At 44.5% G+C, this 22714-nt stretch overlaps 1 protein-coding gene across 2 annotated transcripts; it reads left to right on the top strand.

The window, feature by feature from the left end:
* Positions 1–590: 590 nt before the first annotated feature.
* btbd7 (BTB (POZ) domain containing 7) lies at positions 591–22705 on the top strand. Of its 2 annotated transcripts, none has more exons than XM_076748559.1 (11): positions 591–955; positions 6743–6970; positions 10265–11407; positions 15957–16165; positions 16649–16724; positions 17144–17304; positions 17401–17544; positions 18013–18202; positions 18445–18623; positions 18845–19249; positions 19392–22705. In XM_076748559.1, the coding sequence occupies exons 2-11, from the start codon at positions 6889–6891 to the stop codon at positions 20166–20168; spliced, it is 3366 nt and encodes a 1121-aa protein (XP_076604674.1). In that variant the 5' UTR covers positions 591–955; positions 6743–6888; the 3' UTR covers positions 20169–22705. The 2 variants fall into 2 exon arrangements, with proteins under 2 accessions (XP_076604674.1, XP_076604675.1); XM_076748560.1 differs by having other exon boundaries at positions 612–955; positions 18845–18910; positions 19392–22699.
* Positions 22706–22714: the final 9 nt, after the last annotated feature.

The following is a 22714-nucleotide window of genomic DNA, read 5'->3' as shown; positions in this document are numbered from 1 at the left end:
TTATTGTTTCGCTTCATTGAGAAACTATCATATTAGATTACATTCTAAAAATATTGGATCAATTCAAACAGTGTAGTGGGGTCCCTCCAGCTGCATGGGGTATATAGATTGAGTAGTTTTGAGTTTTAACATAAATGTTCGCCTCTACAAAATCAGACATTCACATCTAAGGGAAAAAGTAAAGGAAGGATGAAAAGATATCGACATGTGCGTGGCCCACATAATCCTCACTGCCACTAACACACCGTTAGAGAGCGCTCGCAAATGTGTTATTGCACAAGCCGCTTGGAGCACTGACGGGCCTCTTGACCAGTCGGCGTACAGCGTTGAGAACCTGTAAAGTTAATCAAAATACGGGAAACAATGCTATTGCGCATCCATACTAAAGGCGCGACTGAGATGTAAGGCATGCTTACCTTATCTAATGCCTTGTATATCCTTGACTTTCCAGCAGCTATTTGTTGAAATTAATTAAGTTAGAATACCGAACATGTGATTGAAACGGCTTTTATCGGACATATATTTCATTGTGCAAATGCTAAATTGTAATAGCCGGGAGTTTTATTTTGAAGGGTGTAACCGGAAACGCCGTTTCTCAATCTGGCTATCTTAAAACGGATTGCGTTGGGATAGGCCATAACAACCACCCAACAAGGCGTTGTGCTACTATGGGGAAATACCGAACCGAACCGAGAATAAAAACGGTTTGGGTTTAGTTTTTAGTCGAGGTAAATGCTGGGAATTCGCCGGAAAGTCGACGCAAGTGGAAATTATGGCACATTAGGGATCAAATGTGGACGTTGACGTCGAGCCGTGCGTAATGAGCAGAGTTGGAAAAAGAAGGTGTTGAGCTGCATTTTTTCTCCCTTTGCCAGAGACAACTTGGGTCGGAGTACTGCTTAAACTACGAGCTGATACGAAGAGAAATAATGGCCACGAAGCTCTCCACTTTCAGGTGAATATGTTTTGAACGCTCGCTTTTCAACAGTTGCATCGCATCCTGCTCGAAGTAAATTGCTGTTTCCGAGGGGTAAAGTCGAAGCGACACAGCAAAGATAGCTTACCCTAGCCTCTGAGGATATGCTACTAATTACAGGGCTGTGGTGAATGTGACTCCTCTTGCTAGGCTGTCGGGAAATATTTGGACACTACTTCCCATTTTTATCAGCCGAGACAAACAACCGACTTGTTTTTTCCTCTTACCAGCACTTTTAACCAAGGCTTCCGCTGAGCTGCGATAGCCCACCAGCAGCCCCAAAGAGCAACAATAGCTCCGCGTTAACGTAAGGCTAACAAAGCCATCGCAAATGATTGATTTCTTTATGCACGGGCTGCATGAGGGGCCACTAATTTCGTTCTTGTGAGGCCAGATCGATAGAAAAGTTCGGGAGGAAAGTGCATTTCCACTCAGCCTACATGTTGCTGTTGATTGCCTCTGTGTCAGTTGTTGATGGGTTGTGCTATGGCAACAATGTGGCCTGTCACCTATTGCGATCTATAGCATAATTATGGATGAAGGTATAATGGTGTGTTAAAATCATGTATTCATTTGCAGCAGTTAAATAATATCCAGTTTAAATTCGGAGGTCAGTCATGACTGGTTTGCAGCTTTCCATGTAATTTGTAGGCATCTGTCTTCTTCGCAGTCCACGCTATTACGTGACAAACCCACTCATAAAGACTCATTTTATATTGATATTCTCGATGTTCATAATGCTTGTTGGTTTCACCATCTCTTAAAGTGGTGAGCAGCCATATGCCCTCTGTGATAATCCTGTGGTAATCTCACAGAAATTCTGGTCAGAGTCAGCATTGTGTACACCCTGCCCTCCTCTTAGTGTGTCTCCCTGCCTTTTCATTTGGGAAAGGTGCATTCACTGCACTCCTCAGCATTAAGGTTTGTCATTTGACAAGGTTAAGTATTTGTTTCACCGCTGCAGGGTTGTATAATGACATGTAATTATTGGAGTTGCATTCTCTGAAGTCCATGACTGGCATGAAAGGCCATGAGCTTGCAAGTACTTGCCACAGAGTATCTGAATGAGCCGGACTTTGGCCTGAATGCTGTTTACTCTGGCCAGTTGGATGGAGAACTCAACAAGGAGCATTGACAACTGACTTGAAAGAAGCACTCATTGTTTCCTCGGCTGCCATTCATTCTCTGGAAATTGACTGCCAGGCTGTGTTTGTATAGTCGTTTGTGTGTGCGCGCTTAATATGTCTTTGATTGAGAAGATGTGCAGTGTTGTCTTGCAAGCACACCTAGAGCACGTCGTTCATCCATTCATTCTTTGTCAGTGAAGGCATCGGCGTGTTTTCACGCAAAGATTTAAAAGAAAGGAACATGTTGGACACTGATGGTTATTTGTGATATCCACCTTTTTTCGCTTGTGTATCATTGCCTCCAGAGTAAAAAATGGTAACCAGCTGACAGCGTAGTCTGTGAAATGTCAAATATGCAGCATTACGGTTCATATTGTTGGTTGACACAGGCTAATCCAGAGGCTGCCCACCATGAGTCATCACTGTGTGGACTTTTGTTCCCTCTATCTTTCGCTCTCATTTCACTGTGTTGCGGTTTCTAGCCTGTTCTGATTCCTGTAGTTTCCTGTAGCTCTCCTGGCAAAGTCTGTAATCAGTCGAATAGCCTGATTAACTGTTATACTGATTGACCTGATTGGGGAAAAACACTGCAGAGGTAAGCAGTCTGCTCCGCCACTGAAATTTTGTTTCTCCAGCCATTATTTCAGACAAAGTATGACTTCATTATTATATTTGGGGGGAGGCATTTATTCTTTTTTCTTTCCACCTGTGGCCCATATTCCGCTGTGGGATGTATGCAGACACATCAATACAGTAGAGGTCACTCTGTTAGAAAGTTCTGGTTTCTGCTCTCTGCTGCATTGCTTATTAAGGCCCTTTTTAGAGCATCTCTGATTGTATCAAATATCCAGAGAGTCAAACAGTCTATAATTACTGTCTGAAGCAGTATTTCTGTCCAGCTTGGTTAGCAAAGCAAATAATGGCCAGCTCTCCCCACGGGTCATTTAACAGCTTTTGTAGCAGCAAAACTTTTTGTCATATCATACTATAAACTCTAATTATAACAAGGGATTAGTTGATATAATTTGATTGTATTTTTATGTTAATTGGACTGCATCTTTCCTATTCTTTGTATGCGAGTCAAGAAAGTAATTTATTTATGTTTCTTCTGGGATCAGTGTGACAGGGACGAGATAATAACATGCCCACAATGGACGAATAAAAATTCCCTGTTAAAGAAATTAGACTGAAGTGCTGTGTATTTGAGTGCTTTGACGCATATAGAGCACTTTGCAGTTACTGTGTAATTTTAGACTGGGAAGTGTTTGGAGGGGGTTGTATTTGGCTGTTTCTAGAGTTGCTGCCCTTTCATTCAAGCCTGGCTGTGATAATGGCACAGCGATTGCTCTTCTGCAGAAGCTTAGGGCCCGTGTCATTGAGCCTAACAACAAAGATTACTATCCAAAGGTGGTGATTTCATCATTTCATTCATAGGATTCTCAGTGGGACCAACAGAGAACACAGCACTCTGGTTTCTTTGTGCCAGAAATATGAATTTCTCAATCATCTGCTATACTGCCCAACTAATTCTTCACATCACTTTTGATTGTGGAAGTGTTGTCATGCCGTGATGGCTTCGTTTCAGCTGTCACTTTGATTCAAAATGTGGCCTTTGTGTGTTTCATTAGCAGGGCATTGGTCAGGCCAGGGGATGACCAGTAAAAACCTGCCCCGAAGCAAGAAGAATGTGCTTTTGAAATTTGGGGTTTCTGACTGGAAAGGAAATCCAGATACCTACCGCTTCCCTTTCCTCTAGCCATGATGAGGAAATCCGCATAAATGATTGATAAAGTGCTTTGACTGTCATTTGAATAATACATTGGTCCTGCTCTTATGCCAAGCATTTTTGTATGGTAATGTTCTGTGGGACGCTACAGTTCGGCCTTTTAAACCTCCGCAAGTGGCTGATTTAAATAAAATAAAATGAACCAAACAACTGAGGCAAGCGGAGCAGTTTGAAAGGGTGTTTGTGTGTGTTTGTAGAGAGAGAGAGAGAGAGAGAGAGAGAGAGAGAGAGAGAGACAGAGAGAGAGAGATACGTGGGGGCAGGGAGTGTCTCCTGTCACCTCTCATTAGGGACGTATAGTCCAGCTCGGCCGGCGTCTGCTTTCCCCCGTCTGTGCCACTGCCCTCCTCTGCTCCCAGCCCGAGCACAACAGAGCAGCACTCTGTCTCCGTCTAAACTGCGGAAAAGTGTCTTAACGTTCGACATCAGAGAGATTATGGCAGAGATGCTTCTTATTGAACGGTGTGAGTCAGGTCTCAAGGAAATAGCTGTCCTAAATTATGCTTTTAGAATTCTGCACTGCAGCTGAAGTTAAATTTGGTTCGCTCATTTGAATGAGTTAAAGCTGTGAGTCTGCGTAGCCGGGAGTCAGCGTATTGTTCAATTGATGTGTTGGTTGATTTGCTTTATTCTGCCTCTGCTGTGCTCCTTTGAGGACCCCCCCAACCCGCCCCACACCTTCTTTTGTAAACAAGACAGTATATATCTCAGGGGCTTCCTCCTCTCTCCTACATATTCAAATTCAATTTCTAATTTTGTCCAAATGAATTCCCTATGAAGATGGTGCTTATTTAAAGCAGTCTAATGAAATAAAGATCAACCAACATTTTTATTGGAGTGCTCCAGTGTGACTGCTTGGTGAGTATTTCTGTGTGGAATAAGAGGCTGTGGTTTTCCATTGAACCCTTGGGAGGCTGTGGAGTGCTGCTCTACAGGGGCAGACACAATGATTTATTAGTAGGGTAGGCAGGAAAAAGTAGCAGGCTGAGATAAAACGGATCTCCCATCACACTCCAGTTCTCCGTCTGGTCTCGCATAGAAGAGAGGCGGCATGTGCACATATACATACGACTGTTTTTTTTATATAGAGCTATTTAAAGGCGCAGAGTAATGAGAATTACATTTGCAGGTCTCTTGGTAATGTTTAGAAAAGGGTATGTTCGTGCAAAGTTACCCAAGATATAAGTGCCATGGAAAATTGAGAAGTTTGGAAAATAATCAAAATAATGTACTTGCGGGTAGAAATGAAGCTAGATACGCTCAGATTGTGATTAATAGCCTGGTGGGTTGAAAGTATGCTTAATTAATGAGGTGCCCTGTTTTTTGTCTGATCGTAGCCAGTGACAGTACAAAGGAGAGAGCAGTAAAGTTACCGAGGGCGCCTTGACCGGCACCGTGGCTGGCGAGAACAGGCTGAGGGAAAATGGCTGAGTGGAGCTATCTGCTGTTGTTCATCTCTATGAAACAGCCACTTATATCAATTTCACCTCCGGGGTGTATGATGGGGATAGATCCTCTATCAAGGCATATGAAATTTCATATCACAGTATCGGCGTATGTGTAGATAATAGTCAATTTTTCGGAGACTCAGAGTATTTTTCACAGTTTGGATTGTCATGGTGGGAAACGTGCAGGTGTTACTAATAACATTAACGATGGCTCTGTTGTATTCAAGTGTCCCATTAAGCCGTGTGTGTGTGTGTGTGTGTGTGTGTGTGTGTGTGTGTGTGTGTGTGTGTGTGTGTGACAGTGGGCCAGCATGCACGGCTTAAAACTGAAGCATCGAAATGGAATTCAGCCATCATTCATTTTATTATCACACCTGTCCTTTTCCTAGTGTAAACTGTTATAATGCCCTCTGTGAAGGTGTGTTTAGAAATTGTTAATGGACAAAATAACCAAAATCCAATATTGCGGTAAATCTGCCCTGTTCATTGCAACGTTGCCCGCAGTGGCCTAATATAACCAGAAGTATTAAGCACCGCTGCATAAATGACACAGCAAAACCTAATGGTTGTCTGTGTTGTCATGTTACCCTCCCCCATGTCAAATAATACACTAAAATTAAGTGCTGAAAAACCACAAGTCATTACATCTGTGACGCAGTGCTTAGTCTGAGTGTGCCGACATGAACTGAATAGAGATCCAAAGTTGAGATACTTCTCGAGGAACTAAATGGGAATGTGATACTAAGCTGCTTGGCTCTAATTGATGTGACCTTGGTCAAAGAATTGTCTCTAAAATTGCAGTATAATTACACACTGCATAGATATATAAACTCTGAACTGGAAAAACTTCCAGATTTTTCATTAAACTGCATATGTTTAAACTATTAAATTTGACAAGATGGGCAAAGGCAGAGTGGGTCGGACCTCCCCCTGAACATCACTGTACATCTGCATTAGATTTGTTGTTGACTGTCAGTCAGTGTTTCCTGAGGGCCGACCAGAGGAAGTCTCTGTTAACCTCTCCATTGAAGATTAGGTGGAAGCCTGAATACAAAGTCTTCAGATAAATACCGTCACTCAGTTAAAAAAAAAAAAAATCGACACAAATTTAGCACAAATTCCAGGCCTGTAAAATTGCCAAGACAGCAATGATTCATGATTACACTGAAATCAATGTGGCTGAAACAGTGTGATAGATAGTAATAGATATCCCTCTGTTCAGCTTCCTTAACATCGACGCCCCTGGCCATTCATTATCTTTGACAGGGTCCAAACAGTCCAAGCTCATCATGTTGTAATCCCTGTGAGATGTTAGTCAGCAGCATTTAAATATAAAGCATTCGCTCTCCAGCTCAAACATCTCTCTCACTGTTGTTTCTGTCCTCTTCCATCTTCCTCCCTGCAGGCATGGCATGCTGGGCCTGGGGCTCTGAGGACACTTCAGAGGATCCGTGCCCGACCCGCGACTGAGGATTGAGAGGAATACGTTGTCTGAGCAGAATGACTCAGCAAGAGGGGGGACCCCCAAATAGCAAGTGAAGAGAAGTGAGGATGGGTGCCAATGGATCCAGCTATCCACACTCATGCTCCCCACGCATAGGGGGAAATGCACAGGCACAGCAGACTTTCATAGGTGCGTATTTTATCTGTGGTTTAATTAACAGCACCATGTTGCACAAATAAACAGTCAGCTCGGGTAGATGATTCTGTGTTTTCAGTAATCAAATGCTAATGTTTTTCTACTAGGTGAACAAAAACACAAGTTTCACACTCTATTCTGATCCGAAGTGAAGTGTTAAAACTGTGTTGCTGAACCCAATTTGGCACAGTGCACCTCTGCTACAAACACAGTGGGCTTCCAGCGTGTCCAAACTCACACTTTAGATGAGATTAACCTACTTCCGTGACAACTAATGGTGCAAGAGGTGAATCCTTTTGCGCATGAGAGCTCTTGAACAGCGCCATTGACTCATACAACGGACACAAATGCATTAAAAAGCAGTCTTTTTTTTTTTTACAGTATAGCTGTATTTATATTTGGAATAGGAAACATCAGAGATCGGTTCTTTAAACTGCTAAGACGAAGGAAATGGGATGTTTAATCCACAATTCAGAATGGCAAAAATCTAGTTCATTCTTGTATCGGTGGAAGAGACTGAGATCATTCTTTTATGTGTAAGGCAACATCAGGCTTGACCTAAACATTGCTTTCCTAACTTAAACTTAACTCTAAATGCAGCAACAAATGGATAGAGAAGAAGAGATAAATAGATTTTCACTGATATCCGATCCAGCTGTTTGGGTCAGTATCAGACCGTTAGGAGATATCAGTAGCTGATCCAGTTTATATCCCTCCCCTTATCAATATATAGATCATATATTCTCTTAACAATAATATACTTATCTATAACACACTGCTGGTTTGGAGGGATGTGAGAAAATATTTAACTATTCCCTCTGTTATTTGTGTTTGGTCTTCTCTGGCACTGAATCTCCTGATCTTCTGGCACAGATCAGGAGTGTTGGTCTCATGGAGTGGACTTCCAAGGGCCTGACAGATCTTACAGGCCTGTTGATCTGCAGCTCTTTAGAGACCTTTGAGCAAATTTGATTGATTAGACTGATTTTAACGCTCTCAATAAAGGTTTTTTTTTTTTTTTTTTTTTTTAAAATCTTGAATTCATCACTTTACAGAGCCTCTCTTAAAGGAGAACAGGATTTGCTTGAAACTGTCAGAACTGGAAAATGTCACGTCTCAGCCAAATCTCTCAAAGGGATAATCTCAGAGATTTATGATCTACTGCTGTAACTTGATTCTGCAGTTTATGATTCCCTGAAATGGTCATAAGACTGCGATTTCTGTACATGAACAAAATTTAGCATATTTTCCGTGTGACTGATTTGACACCTGTTCACCTGCAGAAATGTCCCACAGCTCAAACCTCTGTTATAAATGTCAAAGACACAAAGGTGCATTACCTACTCGATTTGCTCATGTGATCACATCCAGACATTCTGGAAAGAGGTTCATTCTGTGATCCAGGAGGGTGCTGGTAAATGTTTTACTCTGTCTTCTTCATTTTACCTGTTAAAGCGCGCTCTGCAGGTCTCCATGTGGTCTGTCACAGATATCTGCTCCTCTCCCGCTGGAGAATTAGCTTATGATCTCAGTCCTAAATTGGACAAATTGTGACTCTGAAAACCCTTGCAGTCTTTTTTTTTTCTTTTCTCCTGTCTTTCAATTTAATTTTGATATACTGCAGCGTCTGTTGTTGGTTTGGAGCCGGACTTTTCTGTTTTGTTTTGTTTTGTTTTTTTCTGTTGTTGATGTTGAAGGGCGTGTATGTGTCTGCTAATTTTAAAAAGCAATTTAGAAAAAAGCAGTCTGCATCTACATTGCGCCTACTTTTCCCAACCATATGGATTTTGTTATATTTAGTATTATGAGAGGCAGATATACAAACGAAACTTGTGTCTGACATGGGTGGTTAACTAAAATCACATTAACTGTTTGCTATCAGACTTTAAAAGTAAAAAAAAAAAAAAAGCAGCAGTAGTATGAGCCTTGCAGTCGTGCTCTTCTTAGCTTTGTTGTTACTGTGTGCTTGTGGTGTGATGTGATGATGATAAGGCTGCTGGCTGTCACACAGTGAGGGAGCTAATCTGGTGTCATGATTTTTGCCCCTGTGACTGGCTACAGGCTGCTCGTTAGATTGTCACATTTTTCAACTGAAAGGCATGACAGCTACAGTCTGAGACCTTTTGCTTTTGCTCCAGTTTCAGCGGATGTCATTGTCAGAGAAGGCTGCTGTACTATAGCGAGCATATTTCTGTAACACAAGTCTGCCATATAGGTTGTATTAGTGTGTGTGTGTGTGTGTGTGTGTGTGTGTGTGTGTCTGTGTCTGTGTGTGTCTGTGTGTGTGTCTGTCTTATATACATATGAGTTCAGTCTATTGCTTATAGTTAAGTGGCATAGTTGTTCCAGTGATGGTTGTCATAAATGTCTATTATGAGGTATGTTAAGAGACCTATTTGATACTCCTATCATCATAACCATTGGAGACGTTCTGGTTTATGGTTCCTCTGTGCCAGTGGGTTTGGAGAACTGCCTCAGAGATGAATTTAAAATATATCTGTCCTTAACAAAAATACATTGTTTGTTTCGTTTTCCAAATGACTTTGCCTCTGAGGTTTTTTGCAGACTTCTTTTTGAAAGTGAAAGTATTGTTAAAGGAGCCAAATTGTCTCTGCAGCCCCTGAGACCTCTGAGGTCTACTCTGAACCCTGTAGTTGCTTGGTTGAGCCGGCCTGGGCCACAGATGATTCACAGTGTTAGAATGATTACTATTTGGGTCACACTGATGGATGCTGAGAGAAGGGCAGGCAGAGAGGATCTCCTTGGCAGAGCTTCCTCTGACGTACGAGTCCTGTCTTTCAAGCCAAAGATAACTGCCAGTTAGTGTAATTGATTGGGCCCAAGTTTGCAAATGGACTGAAGTTGTTTGAGAAGTACAAAGCAGGACAAAGTCTTCTATGAGCTAATTGGTCCTTAGTCTGTGATTTGGACAAAAACAAAGCAAAATAAAGGGATTCTGTCAGTTTTTTTCCACTGTTGAACTACATCCAAATTCATTGGTAGCTGGGTCAGGGTACTGTGTGCTTGGCCTGACGGAGCTCACCGCACCACGGGTGTGCGAGAGGCAGATTGTGTTTCTAGCACTGTGGCCTCAAGAGTGAACTGGTGTTGGGGTTAGGAAATGAGTGTCTCACCAGAGCTCTATTTTTCAGGAAATATGTAGGAAAAACTGTCATAGTTATTTAATGAGGAGAGGTTTCTTACTTTATGAATACTATATGTTAAGATTTTTGTTTCTTTAAACACAAAATACTTCTGAAGCTAACTTGCTTTGTGTGTTCATTCCAGGGACGTCATCCTACTCTCAGCAGGGATATGGCTGGGAGTCGAAGCTATACAGCCTGGAGCACGGCCATGAGAGGCCCACAGACAGGAAGAAGAAGAGCCTTGGCCTGGCGACCCTCAAACGGAGGTTCATCAAAAGGAGGAAGTCCAGCCGCTCAGCAGATCATGCGCGGCAGATGCGGGAGCTTTTGTCAGGGTGGGACGTCCGTGACACAAACGCCCTGGTGGAGGAATACGAGGGCACGGCGGCCCTCAAGGAGCTGAGCTTCCAGGCCAGCCTGGCACGTGCCGAGGCACCGAGCTTGCAGCGGGATCTGGCTGCCCTCTACCAGCATAAGTACTGCACTGATGTGGACCTCATCTTCCAAGGTACTTGCTTCCCAGCTCACCGGGCCATCCTGGCTGCCCGTTGCCCCTTTTTCAAGACTCTGCTATCCTCATCCCCTGGCTATGGAGCAGAGGTACTCATGGACATTGAGACAGCTGGCATTGATGTGCCCATGTTCTCTGCCCTACTTCACTACCTGTACACTGGGGAGTTTGGGGTTAGCGGAGCAGAGGACTCCAGACTGCAGAACGTGGACGTACTGGTCCAGCTCAGTGAGGAGTTTGGTACACCCAACTCCCTGGAGGCTGATATGAAGGGCTTGTTTGACTACATGTGTTACTATGACGCTCTGCTCAGCTTCTCTTCAGACTCTGAGATGATAGAGAGCTGTAATGAGCGAGGGGCTGTGGCTGCAGCACCAACAGGGGGCTCAGGAGGCAGCGGGTGCCCCGGGACCCCAGACGAGGACCTTAGGGCTCATAAAGCTATCCTGTCAGCGCGTTCTCCTTTCTTTAGGAACCTTTTGCAGAGGCGCATCCGCACGGGAGAGGAAATGACAGAGCGCACCTTGCAGACACCCACCCGCATAGTTCTAGATGAGTCCATCATCCCACGGAAATACGTGCAGGTTATTCTCCACTGCATGTACACAGACGTGGTGGAGCTTGGGCTGGTGTTGCGGGGCAGCCCCTCAGCGGGCAGCCTCGGCGAGGTGCAAGCCCTGGTGTCTGGGGGCCGCGGAGCCAGCACACGTACCGAGGAGGCCATGGAGCTGTACCACATCGCTCTGTTCTTGGAGTTCAGTATGCTGGCTCAAGGTAAATACCCTTTTCTTTTAATTACAGCCACATTGTTCATGCTTAGTGGTACTTGTGAGTATGGCTGGCCAATATTGCCTTAAATCTGTATGAACACATATCTTTTTAAATGTTGATATGAGTAGTTTGATATGAGTAACTCCACTTACAAACCCTAAATACCATCTGTGATATTGTAGTTAGATAACTTTACTGTGCATTTCAAAGTGAATTTGTCAGTTTGGGCTGTCATGATTATGGTGTCGGCCTTTTTGGATTCAATAATATGACGGCTTTTGTTACAACTGGCTGGATTTTCGGTGAATTAATGCCTTACAAGACTCCAGTCTGCTTTAATCTCTCCCTCCATCCATTAATATAATGTGTCTCACACTGACTCTCGTAATATTCCACCCTTTCCTTAAAACTACGTTGTACATATGTTGGCATATGTGCAATATGGCCATGTAGACACAGGCAAGTGTTAAACAGCTTGGCTGACTGTGATGGGTGTTAGCACTGCGGCTGCCAGTAACAGATTGATATAGGCTGGAGGGTTTGTCTGTGTCTCCAGGGGCAGACAGCTTACTGTCTGATACATGCAGCACATCTGAGCTTCTGTCAGCAACCCGTCACTGCCAGTCGTCTACTTCGTCACTGGCCTATGTTTACCGGATGATGCTGTCCCTTTGACTCTTGCTGGTGTTTCAGAATGACGTCAGTGACATGCCAAAGGTTACAGCCGTGGTTTGACATGAGCCAGTCACTTCCTCACTCCTCAAGAGCGCTGTTCAGTTTCCACAGCTAACAAAGCTCCCCTACAATCAGAATAAGTATTGTCATATACAATACTTGAAGCAGTCTGTTTCAAATTCTCACGATAAGTGCTGCATTAGGCCTGCCTGCCATGACTGCGTGGATACTGAGAGGATGTATGACTCAACACTGGTATCATATGCCATTACTATCTTATTTTTCATACAGCCATGATGATGATGGGAATGACTTTGTCAATATTAAAAGGTGATATGAGATGCATTAAATCATTTAGCACACAGTCTCCACTGCCTTGATCTCTGTAATGAAATAAAAGCAGTATTTCATTATTATTAAAACACCAAGTTATAACAATATTCAGCTTATTCAAAATATACTGCATATAGTTTGTTGTGACTCAAAACACTTAGTGAAACTGTTTTACAGTGAAGGCCCTTTATTCACACCTCCTTGCTTTGTGCCGTCCTTTTATCAGATTCTCTGTGGCTGAAAGGTTTTCTTGTGAAGCAGCTGCAGACACACGACATGCTCATCAGTGTTGTAGCCTCTGTGTGTGCTACGCTAACACACTGATTTATGAAACTTGGTTGGAATTCATGACATGTAGTCTCATCACTTATATATTGCAGCCATTTACAAAGTGTTTTTGTCCAAATTCACATTGCAGTATTGACACAAATCAAGCATATCATGCAAGCTCAGTGGGTGTAAATGTTTTACTATTTAAGCTTAAAATTGGCAACAAAAAGCATTCTGTCTAAAAGGGAGCAATGTAAGGCATGTCAGGGACAGAGTGCACTCTACAATAGTAAACATATTTTCTTTCAAAAGCTCAGGATTAGTTGTGGGCAGTTGCTGAATTGACTGTATTGACTAAAGGACCAAGAATCAATCACCTTTTTAAGATCTGTGCAGTCATCTGAATAGCACTGTACACTAACACACAGCTGGTCAGACACCACCTCCCACCCTCGAGCTCTAGTGTCGCTCTCAGGGTCACTCTGGCAGCTTAAGCTGACGAGCAGGCAAATAGTGTCATCCCCACACACCATCACCTCCTCTTCCTTCCCATCCCCCCGTCTCAACAAGCCCCTACTTGAGGGTATTTTTATCCCCTCTCCTCCCTCTCCCACTGTGCTGCACAACTCTAATCAGTTCCCATGAAACCTTATTGTGGAATGTGGTGAGATGGTTGAGGTTAACCCGGTGTCATTTTATCCCAAGTCCCCTCTTTTTGTCTATTTTGCAACTTCCTGTCATTATCCTTTTGGAGATGTCTATTTTATGTCCCTTTTCACATTTAATCTAAAAAATCAGACACATTCCAAGTCATCCTGGCGTCTGTGGATTGATTATGAAATGAGTCCATCACACTGCTGGAGAGCTCGGTGGCTGCCACGTCTCTTCAGGAGGCAGCAGAGAAGCTTATGGCTGTGGTTTCATACGGAGATGGCCCTCTCATCTGTCACGCTGTCTTTTCCCCCTCGTGTGCGTCCTCGACTGCTACCCTCTGGCTGTGTGAAGTTTTGGCCCGTGGAGGTTTTTGTGGTTGAGGTTGAGCTCTCTGTCATTTGTCCATATTAATTCTCAAGATGTGTATCCCTTTACGACTCCATCTCACTCAAATAGTAACCAATATTAAAAGCCTTATTAATTTTTCAAGTGCACCGCAGAGATAATAGCCAGTTGGTGTGGTGTCAGCGTGTGCACTGCAGTACCTCCTCACTGACTGACCAGTGCTTTCACTGCCCTATCTTTCATTTAGAGTAGGGCTAAACAATATGAAAAAAAAAAAAAATCATATTGCCATTGTTTTGGTATTATTGTGATTTTGGTTAATTCTTCAGCGCTAGTTTGGAGTGCGTTGACGGAAGTCTCAGTCCTTGAGCGATCATCAGACAAGATTTACATCCACATGCTTGTTTACAGGCCACTGAGTGCAGTTGATGTTTTAAGTGGCTTTGGAGACTGCAAGCTCCATAAACATGGAGCTCCAAATAATAACAGCAAGACAAAATGCATACATCCTCCAAAGTTAACGTTGTAGAGCTGACTGTTGCTGTCCCTGCTGTTGTGTTGATATTCCTGTCAGTCGGCTAAGCTCCAGTGAATGTGGTATACCACCCGTGGAGAGAAGGGGAGGCGGGTTAGTATTAGATATAATGCTGATTCTAATCTCCAGCTCATAATAAAACTGCTGCGTTTTAAAAGACTGGCTGTCGCTGTGAATTCTAATGGACTAACACAGAGCAGAGCTGTTTGCTTTCCTGTGCCGCTGGTCCCAAGTGGGGAGTTGTCTGCCTCTGTGCACATGTTCGTGTGTCTGTCTGCTTTTTAGGAGGGGGCAAAGATACAAAGGTGAAAGACTGACGTGAGCAAAAGCACTTTCGAAGAAGACAGACAGCACAGGGACAAGTGGTGGAGACGGAAGGCACAGATGTTGGGAATCCATTCCCTCCTTCTGTCTGTTTATTGCAGATAAAAAAGGCAGAGTGCCTGGATCCACATTTCGACTTCATCTGTCTTCTTAATGACGCAGGATTTTCACCCTTCGTTTAAAACACTGCGGCTCTCTGCTTTGCATTTCTCTAAATTGCCATTACAACTAAAGACGCCCAAAAGGGGAAGTGCATCATAAGTGTGCGCGTTCATGCGTGTATGTGCATGTGCATTATTGCTTATATGTGTGTATGTGTTCATCTTATAGCTCTGTGAGTTTTGCTTGGACAGATATGAATCCCCAGTTTCAAAACCAAAGGAATTGCTGGAGCCATCAGTCTCAATTCTGGTGTCCAGTTTCCCAGAGTAGATGTTCAAAGTGGTTTGGGGGCGGAAAGGCAGCTTAGATCTTCTAGTTTAAGATAACAGTTTCCCAGAGGAGCGTCGCTACTGGCCCAGCCTTGAGCTGATGGACGTGATGGCCTGGAATGAGGAAGTTGGCAAGTTTGTGTTTCAGTTCAGAGTAGCTCTGGACGTCAGTCAGTCTGGCTTTATCTGTATGGATGTCCATTCTGTATTAAACGTTATTGATCAGAGAAAGGCTCAGAATAAGAGCCAGTGACGCTCTGGCGTGTTGGGGTTTGGCATAGCTAGCTTGACTTCGCAAATCATATTGTTTTTGTGTGAGTGGATGTTAGGGGGTTTAATTGTGCCAAAATAGATCCCTCTTACAATAAGTGTGAGTTTGAGTGCCAGTGTTGGCTGAATTTTCAAAGCATAGCTCTTTTTTTTTTAATGGCTCGAGCAGCATGTACATAATTCCCCAAGCATTCTTTGTTTTGTCAATGTATTTTTGAATTCTGCACACAAGTGTGCACACATTTGCAAAGTGTGCGTGCTTGTGCACTGGTAACACATTTCCTCAGGCTGCTGTGTTTACTCATCACGGTTAAGAGGAGGCAGCTCGAGACTGAAACACATCAAGGTATCAAAGGCATTTCTGTGGGTTGGTGGGTTGCAGAGTTAAACCACTGCCTGCTGTTCTGGTATGTGCTCTGATTTAGGAAACGCAGCAAGGAGGATGTGGGGGCTACTAGGGGGAGACTCCCTGGGTCAGTGAATAATAGTCAAAAGTACTTGTGATCTGGCGGTGGCTGCAGAATTACCTTTTTTATTCTAATAATCAGCCAGTTCAATACAATCCATTTGTGTTTCTTTTCTTTTAGCTTTTGTTAAGTATCTTGTTGCTATCTTTAACATCCACACTTGTTTTTGCAATATGATACATTTGTGCCCAAAAACTCGGTCGAAAATCAAGGTGTGAATTACTTTTCTATCTGATTGGCTCTCCCAGGCTGTGAGGACATTGTTGTGGAGAGCCTGTCTCTGGACTCTCTCGTCCCCATCCTGAAGTGGAGCTCCCAGCCGTACGGCTCCAAGTGGGTCCACAGGCAGGCCATGCACTTCCTCTGCGAGGAGTTCAGTCAGGTTGTCACCTCAGATGTTCTCTACGAGCTGAGCAAGGAGCACCTTCTCAGTGCAATTCAGTCTGACTACCTACAGGTAAGGAAGCAGAACATCACCTGACCTGTTTTCACTCTATGACATCTCACAGTGTGAAAGATACATCTTCTGGTGTGAAATCCATACACACACCACAGATGCATTATACATGGACATAGTAGCGACATGCAGAGGGTCTCCAGAGTTGAGTAACACCATTCCCTGCAGGGAAATGCCTTCAAACCCAGAATCTAATCAAAGCTGAGTTGTCATCTGTACTACCAAGCTACTCTGGCATCAGACCAGATGGTTGAGGTGAACTGTTGTAATTGAACTACACAAACGAACCAACCTGGCCTGAGTTTTGCTGTGACACCGCTGCAACATATTACATTTTCACCTTATCCTCATTTAACAACTTCCCAGTTTTGTTCTCTACAATATCTAACCTTGTCCTAATAATACTTTTGTCTCATTCTTTCTCCCTGTCCTATCTCTCTCTCCCTGTCTTTCTCTCTCTCTGTATCTTGGTCTCATTCACAGGCGAGTGAACAGGACATTCTCAAGTATGTTGTTAAGTGGGGCGAGCAGCAGCTTATTAAGAGGATGGCAGACAGGGGTAAGATAATACAGTCTATAATTACCCTCTGAGCAGCCCCCCTAATGGCTCTGAGGAAATCACCCACTTACCAGAACCTCCAAAATACACTTAAAAGCATTATATAAAGGAGCCAAAATTACCAAGGTCGGCAGGAAGTGGCTTTATAGTGATTGGTCATGTCCTTGTGAGCTCTGACCTAGTAAACAATTGTCATATGTTGTGTTTATGGTCGAGGTAATGAGTCATCACATTTTAAGGGCTAGCAACCTGCAGGCAATGCAGTATTTATCCATAATTTCTTAAATTGAATAGCTTGAATGATGTGAAAAATAGCCAGCAGGTTAATTTAAAAGCATAATCATAGTTAAAAAATAGTCATGGTTAAATGCATTACATTGAAAGGCTGCTAATGGCTGTTCTTGTCCTCATTTACCCAGAGCCCAACCTGTTGAGCGGCACAGCCCACAGCGTAAACAAGAGGGGAGTGAAAAGGAGAGACCTGGATGTGGAGGAGCTAAAGGAGATCCTGTCTCCCCTCCTGCCCTTCATCCGAACTGAGCACATCTTACCTCCCAACAGTGACGTACTGGCTGACGCGGTCAGTACTCCTTGTCTGCCTTTTCTCAGCTGCTGTGTGCGTACGAGTGACCTTCATAAACTGAGCATTGATCCACATTCTTCACCCTGTTCACAGCTTAAAAGGGGTTTGATCAGCACCCCTCCTTCAGACATGCTGCCCACAGCTGAGGGGGGAAAAGCCAATGCCTGGTTAAGACAGAAGAACGCTGGCATCTATGTGCGCCCCCGTCTTTTCTCTCCTTATGTGGAAGAGGCGAAGGTATGGCTCATTCACTTCTGATTAATGGAGCTTCCAGACGGTGCAGGAAGCAGTGGATTATTTGTGTCACATATAGCTATCATCAAACAGAATCGAGGCTCTGTGAAAAGGACAGGCTAACCATTTAGAGCCTTGGGAGAATTTGTGGACCTGTTCATAGCTCAGACGTGCTAAAATAATCCATGCCCAGTTGTTGCTATGCATACACCCCATCTTTAATAGTTGCCTCCATCATCTTGACTGAAATTCAATTTATGTCCATTTGCACACTTTTCCTAATAACTTACAGGCCTTCCCAGGGCCATGAATATTTATGAACATATCCCTAGACCAGAGAGTTATTATTAGATGAAGTGTCAATCAAGTGGAACTAATTTGCAAACCCTCTCAGTGTCCTTGAATCGCACACAGGACTTTTATTTTTAAAGTTCTGGTCTAACTTTCCCTCTGTCGTCTACCTGTCCTTAGTCTGTGCTCGATGAAATGATGGTGGAGCAGACGGACCTGGTACGTTTGCGATTAGTGCGCATGTCCAACGTCCCGGACACACTCTACATGGTCAACAATGCTGTGCCTCAGTGCTGTCACATGATCAGCCACCAGCAAATGGCAAGCAACTCTACCACAGCTCCATCGGTTGTGGCCAATGAGATTCCAGGTAAGAGAATTGTTGAGGGATGACTAAATGGTAACAGAAACCGCCGTTCATGCTAATATCTGAACTGTGAAAGTACCCAGAAATATGCTGCTATTCTGTGGCTGAGTCTGAGCTCCCCGGGTGGGGCCAAAACACCTCTCTGCATCAATAAATGATCAAGCTGTTATATTAATGTAACTGTGATTAAGTGAAAAAATGAAGAGTCTATCGATGTATGTGTTCGCATTGTGTGCATCTTTCAGTGCCTCAGCTGTCGGTGGTAAAGGAGATGATCCGGAGGCTACAGGAACTGAGGCACACAGAGCAGGTCCAGCGAGCTTATGCCCTCAACTGTGGTGAAGGAGCCACCGTCAGCTATGAGCTGCAGCTGCGGGTGCTGAGGGAGTTTGGTCTGGCAGACGGAGCCACTGAGCTACTGCAGGTTAGCAGAAAGCAGAGTTTGTCCCCAGAGGGTAGAGGTAGAGGGGGCTGAGATGGCTATGGCTGGGATGCTAACAGGGATGTAATGCAGTAATGCAGTAGACCTTAAACAACCCCAGGCAGATAAATCTTAAGAAAGAGCCCTTAAGATAGGGCTTGCTTTGTCAACACCAGACTTGATATCCATTTCTTTAGCCCCTGTTTTGTTTTGTGTTTTTTCAGAACCCCTATAAGTTCTTCCCTGATGAACGGTTTGGAGATGAGAGTCCAATTCTGGCTCTGCGGCAGGTGGGTCGGTGTCGGGTAAACAGCAGCCCAGCCATGGATAGCATGTTCACAGAGCTGGAAGGAGTAGCGGGCTTCCACCCTCCCTTACCTCCTCCACCCCCCCCATACCACCCCCCTGCCACACCCAGCCGTGCTCAGCTCAAGGGTGCCTGGCGACCTCGCGTGCCCATGCCGACCCCCACCCGTTCCTTCTCCTATCCCTGCAACCGCACCCTGATCCAGCGCCATGCAGCCAGCAAGCATGGCAGCTCAGACTACTCCTCTGTGCCCAGGCCCCAGCCCCCAGACTGCACCAACCCGCAGGCTATGGGCCGAGCTTTGCTTTCAGATCGGCAAGCGGTGAGTGTGTGTGTGTTACTTCTGAGAGTCCTCGTGTTACGTTTTTTGATTATTCTAATGTGGCTTCATGGTTTGTACCTGGGATCATGAATAGCTTGTCTGCAAGGTAACGTCACACATTTGTATCTGTTTTCCGATGCAGATCAACATGGAGCCTGTTATGAGGGAGTTCATGCCTGACATTGCACTGGGTGTCTCAGTCATGTCCCTGAGGGAGCAGCACATGGCAGAGATGGACAGGGACGGCCCTCACAGCCCAATGGGCCCCTCAGGCCACCATCTGCCCCATGGGCCCTGCCCCTCTGTCCGCCTCAGCCACGGCCATGGTCCTGGACACGGCCACTCCTGCAAAAGACACGCTCCTGAACCCAAGCTGGAGGCTCAAGCCGAGTTCCCTGACCTGTACGACTTCTCCTGCCGACCTGCAACCCCGACCTCCACTCACCCTCTGCCCTCCTTTGCAGGACCAGACCTCTACAGCCACAGCTGCACCCCCTCCAGCTCTTATCCACCTCCGTACATTTCTGACTCTCAGTCCCAGGGCCACCCGCAGGGACGGACTGCCCCAGACCCACTACGTCTGGATGTCCTCAGTATGACCTCTCAGAGGCATGATGGAGTCCTTGCCAGCCCCTCCGGGGCCCAGCCTAGGATGGGACACATCCCAAGGGGCAGATCAAATGAGACAGACCTGACTCATGGCTTAGGCCATTTACGGTCGCCCAGTGGAAACATGGACAGCTATGAGGACAGGCACACAGGACCTAGAGATGCCCCAGAGGAGATGGTTCTAGCTGGAGAGTCTTCAGGCCTGGGGCCCCTCCAGCAGCCTCACAGGAACAGTGTCAGCGAGGAGATCGCCAGAGACCGCAGATCACCTAGCAAACCTGACTACCCTTATAAGAAATCTGCACTTTAACCCCAGTTGAGGACCAGGGGTTGAGTTAAGAAAAGGGAAAGCGTGTTGAGTTGCTGTCCATCACAGTGGATGGCAAAGCACTAAATGTGTGCCTGCGTATATGTGTGTGTGTTTGAGAGGAGCAGGGGAAAGGGGTGGTCGATGGTTGCTATTTATAGGATCTGTCCTTTTGTCCTACCTCTATCACACTGTGCTATCCATCACACAGTCAGAGTATGGAAAGAGTAAGAGCTGTAGGTTAATTGTTGATGCTTGTAATTGATCTCTGCAAGCTTGCCTAGTCCTGCTGGTTTGGAGGATGACTCAGGCTCTACTGGCATGACTTGGTCTATTGAGTTTGATTGTAAAGGAAGAGGTTAGCTCTATGCTGTGTGAATCCTGCACGAACACTAGATGTAGCTCAGTTATGAACTGGTGGTTTAGCAAAGACTATATTCCTAGGTTCTTTTGTGTTGTCTCTCGATTATTTTCAGCATAGAATGGGGAGATGGCAGGATTGGAATCTCAATTTACACAAGCGAACAATGGCAGCCAGTCTGGGACAGAGAGTGTTGTGATAAAATCATCTGTAAATTTGTCTGGCTGTACTCTTTTTCTCCCGTGACTTGTATTTCCATTTCTTCCTGTAGCACGCCTATAGCAACCCACCTGACTAGTTTCCCCCTCCTGGTTCTGCAGTGCTGATGGGTAATGGGCCGGGGTTTGGTCACACAAAGCAGGAATTGGATCTGACAGGAAGTAGGTCATCAGAGCTCGTCATTCTCCTGTAACCCAGTCTGATAATTGTGTCAGGCTTTAACTATCACAGCCTCTGCGCGTGTAGCTTAGAGGCTGAAGCCTGGCGTTTTCAGAGAGGGAGGGGGGACGGGCGGGAGGATCGCAGGCAGGTTCATTACTGAGATACAGTGGAAATATAGGGGTGCCATGGCAACTGATGTACAGTGATCAAGTGCTGGGGGTTTGTTGGCTTTTCAGCTGGAACAGGATGTGTGTGTATGTGAGTGTTTGTGTGCGTGTGTGTGTGTGTTTACGCCTGTGTGTGAGGATAAGTTTGATACACACAGGTGTTTAGACAATCTCAGTACTGTACACTCCCATCTTCAGTCAGGTCTGTTTGTGCGTGTCAGAGTGGCTGTGTGCTGAGCTCCCTGCTGTTCTGTTTAATCCGATAGCATCAAGTAATCAAATCTAAAGCCTTAATCAGTGCTTGGAATATTCCATTTTAGCTACCTTTATTCAATTAAGTATGATGTCATAATATCGCAGCCCCTGTTAATTGCTTATTTGACTGTTCTGTTCACTACAGACACATTCATTGCAGTTTTTCTGAGAGGCAGAGGTGGATTTCACTGAACCCAAATGCTAAAACCATATATGTACATCAGGCCTCCATCTCGCCTCCTCACAGGATATCATGGACCTGCACCACCAGCGTCGATACTCTCAAACATGCTGTTAAATAGCCGCAGCAGCCGTAGCTCCCGAAACCTGCAAGTACACGCAGCCCAACAGCTGGAATACAACCTCACATACGAGTATCATTGCACTGTAGGAGCCACCTGTTAGCTGAAGGGAAAAGGAACAAATGAATTTCGAACAAAAGGAATCTAACGTCGAAGAGAAGTTGGCGATTGCTGGCTCATATCTCCAATGGAAATTGTATATAATGAATGGAGTTCCACATGTTCCAATGAATTTTTAACGGTTTCTATGGCATTTTAGTGGTTGTTGAAGGTTTGTGTTTTTACTGTAGTGGACAACACTGTGTACATGTCTTTGTCATGAAATCTCACTAAGAATGTGTGGTATAAAACATAAAGATTGTGTCTCAATCCGTTTTGTTCTTAAATGTTATGCATTAGGGCAGTTTGTTCAGTGTTGTAGGTGGTGTGGTTACCATGTTTGTAGAGATGTTTTTTCCCCCCCCCCTCCCTATTTTCCTTTTACTTTCAAAGTAACAGGAATACGTAGATGATCTGAAGACATTAGCTCTCAGCTTAGCAGTGATGACGTTGCCAAGCAGAAAAATCATTTTTCCATCTAGGTTGCTTCATGGGGAAAAAATGCAAACTCCAGATTCCTCCCCATGTTCATGTTGGGTAGTTGTTTTATTTTCCAGGACAATGTTCCGTTAAATAAAAGCCCTTGTTTTGCTCTTTGCTGTAGAGAAGTCAGTGCCTTCCCCTGCCTGCGGCTGGGCTTTTATTGGAGAAGTGACTTTGATGTCTATGCAAGCTCTTTTCTACCAGCTTACCAGCCTGCATCAAATAATTCTCTGAATCTCATGTAGCTCGTTTTGTGTACATAGTGTTATTTAGCACCTTTTTGAAATTGAACCATCTGAAATGTGTGATTGCTTGTGTTGAATTGTAACAGGTACATTGTACTTGTATGGTATCATAAAACATGTTTGTAGATTGATATTAAGTTGCATTTAGTTTCACTGAATCTATTTTTCTACTGTCACCTCAAAAGGTGCATAACAGTGGTCAACTTGGGCATCCACAAAAATAAACTGGTTTGATATTATGGAATTCATTTGATCT

The sequence above is a fragment of the Chaetodon auriga genome, chromosome 14, assembly GCF_051107435.1.
Source record: "Chaetodon auriga isolate fChaAug3 chromosome 14, fChaAug3.hap1, whole genome shotgun sequence".
Taxonomy (NCBI): Eukaryota; Metazoa; Chordata; class Actinopteri; order Chaetodontiformes; family Chaetodontidae; genus Chaetodon; species Chaetodon auriga.
Note: the sequence above shows the minus strand (reverse complement) of the source record. Positions and strands in the feature narration are given on the sequence as shown.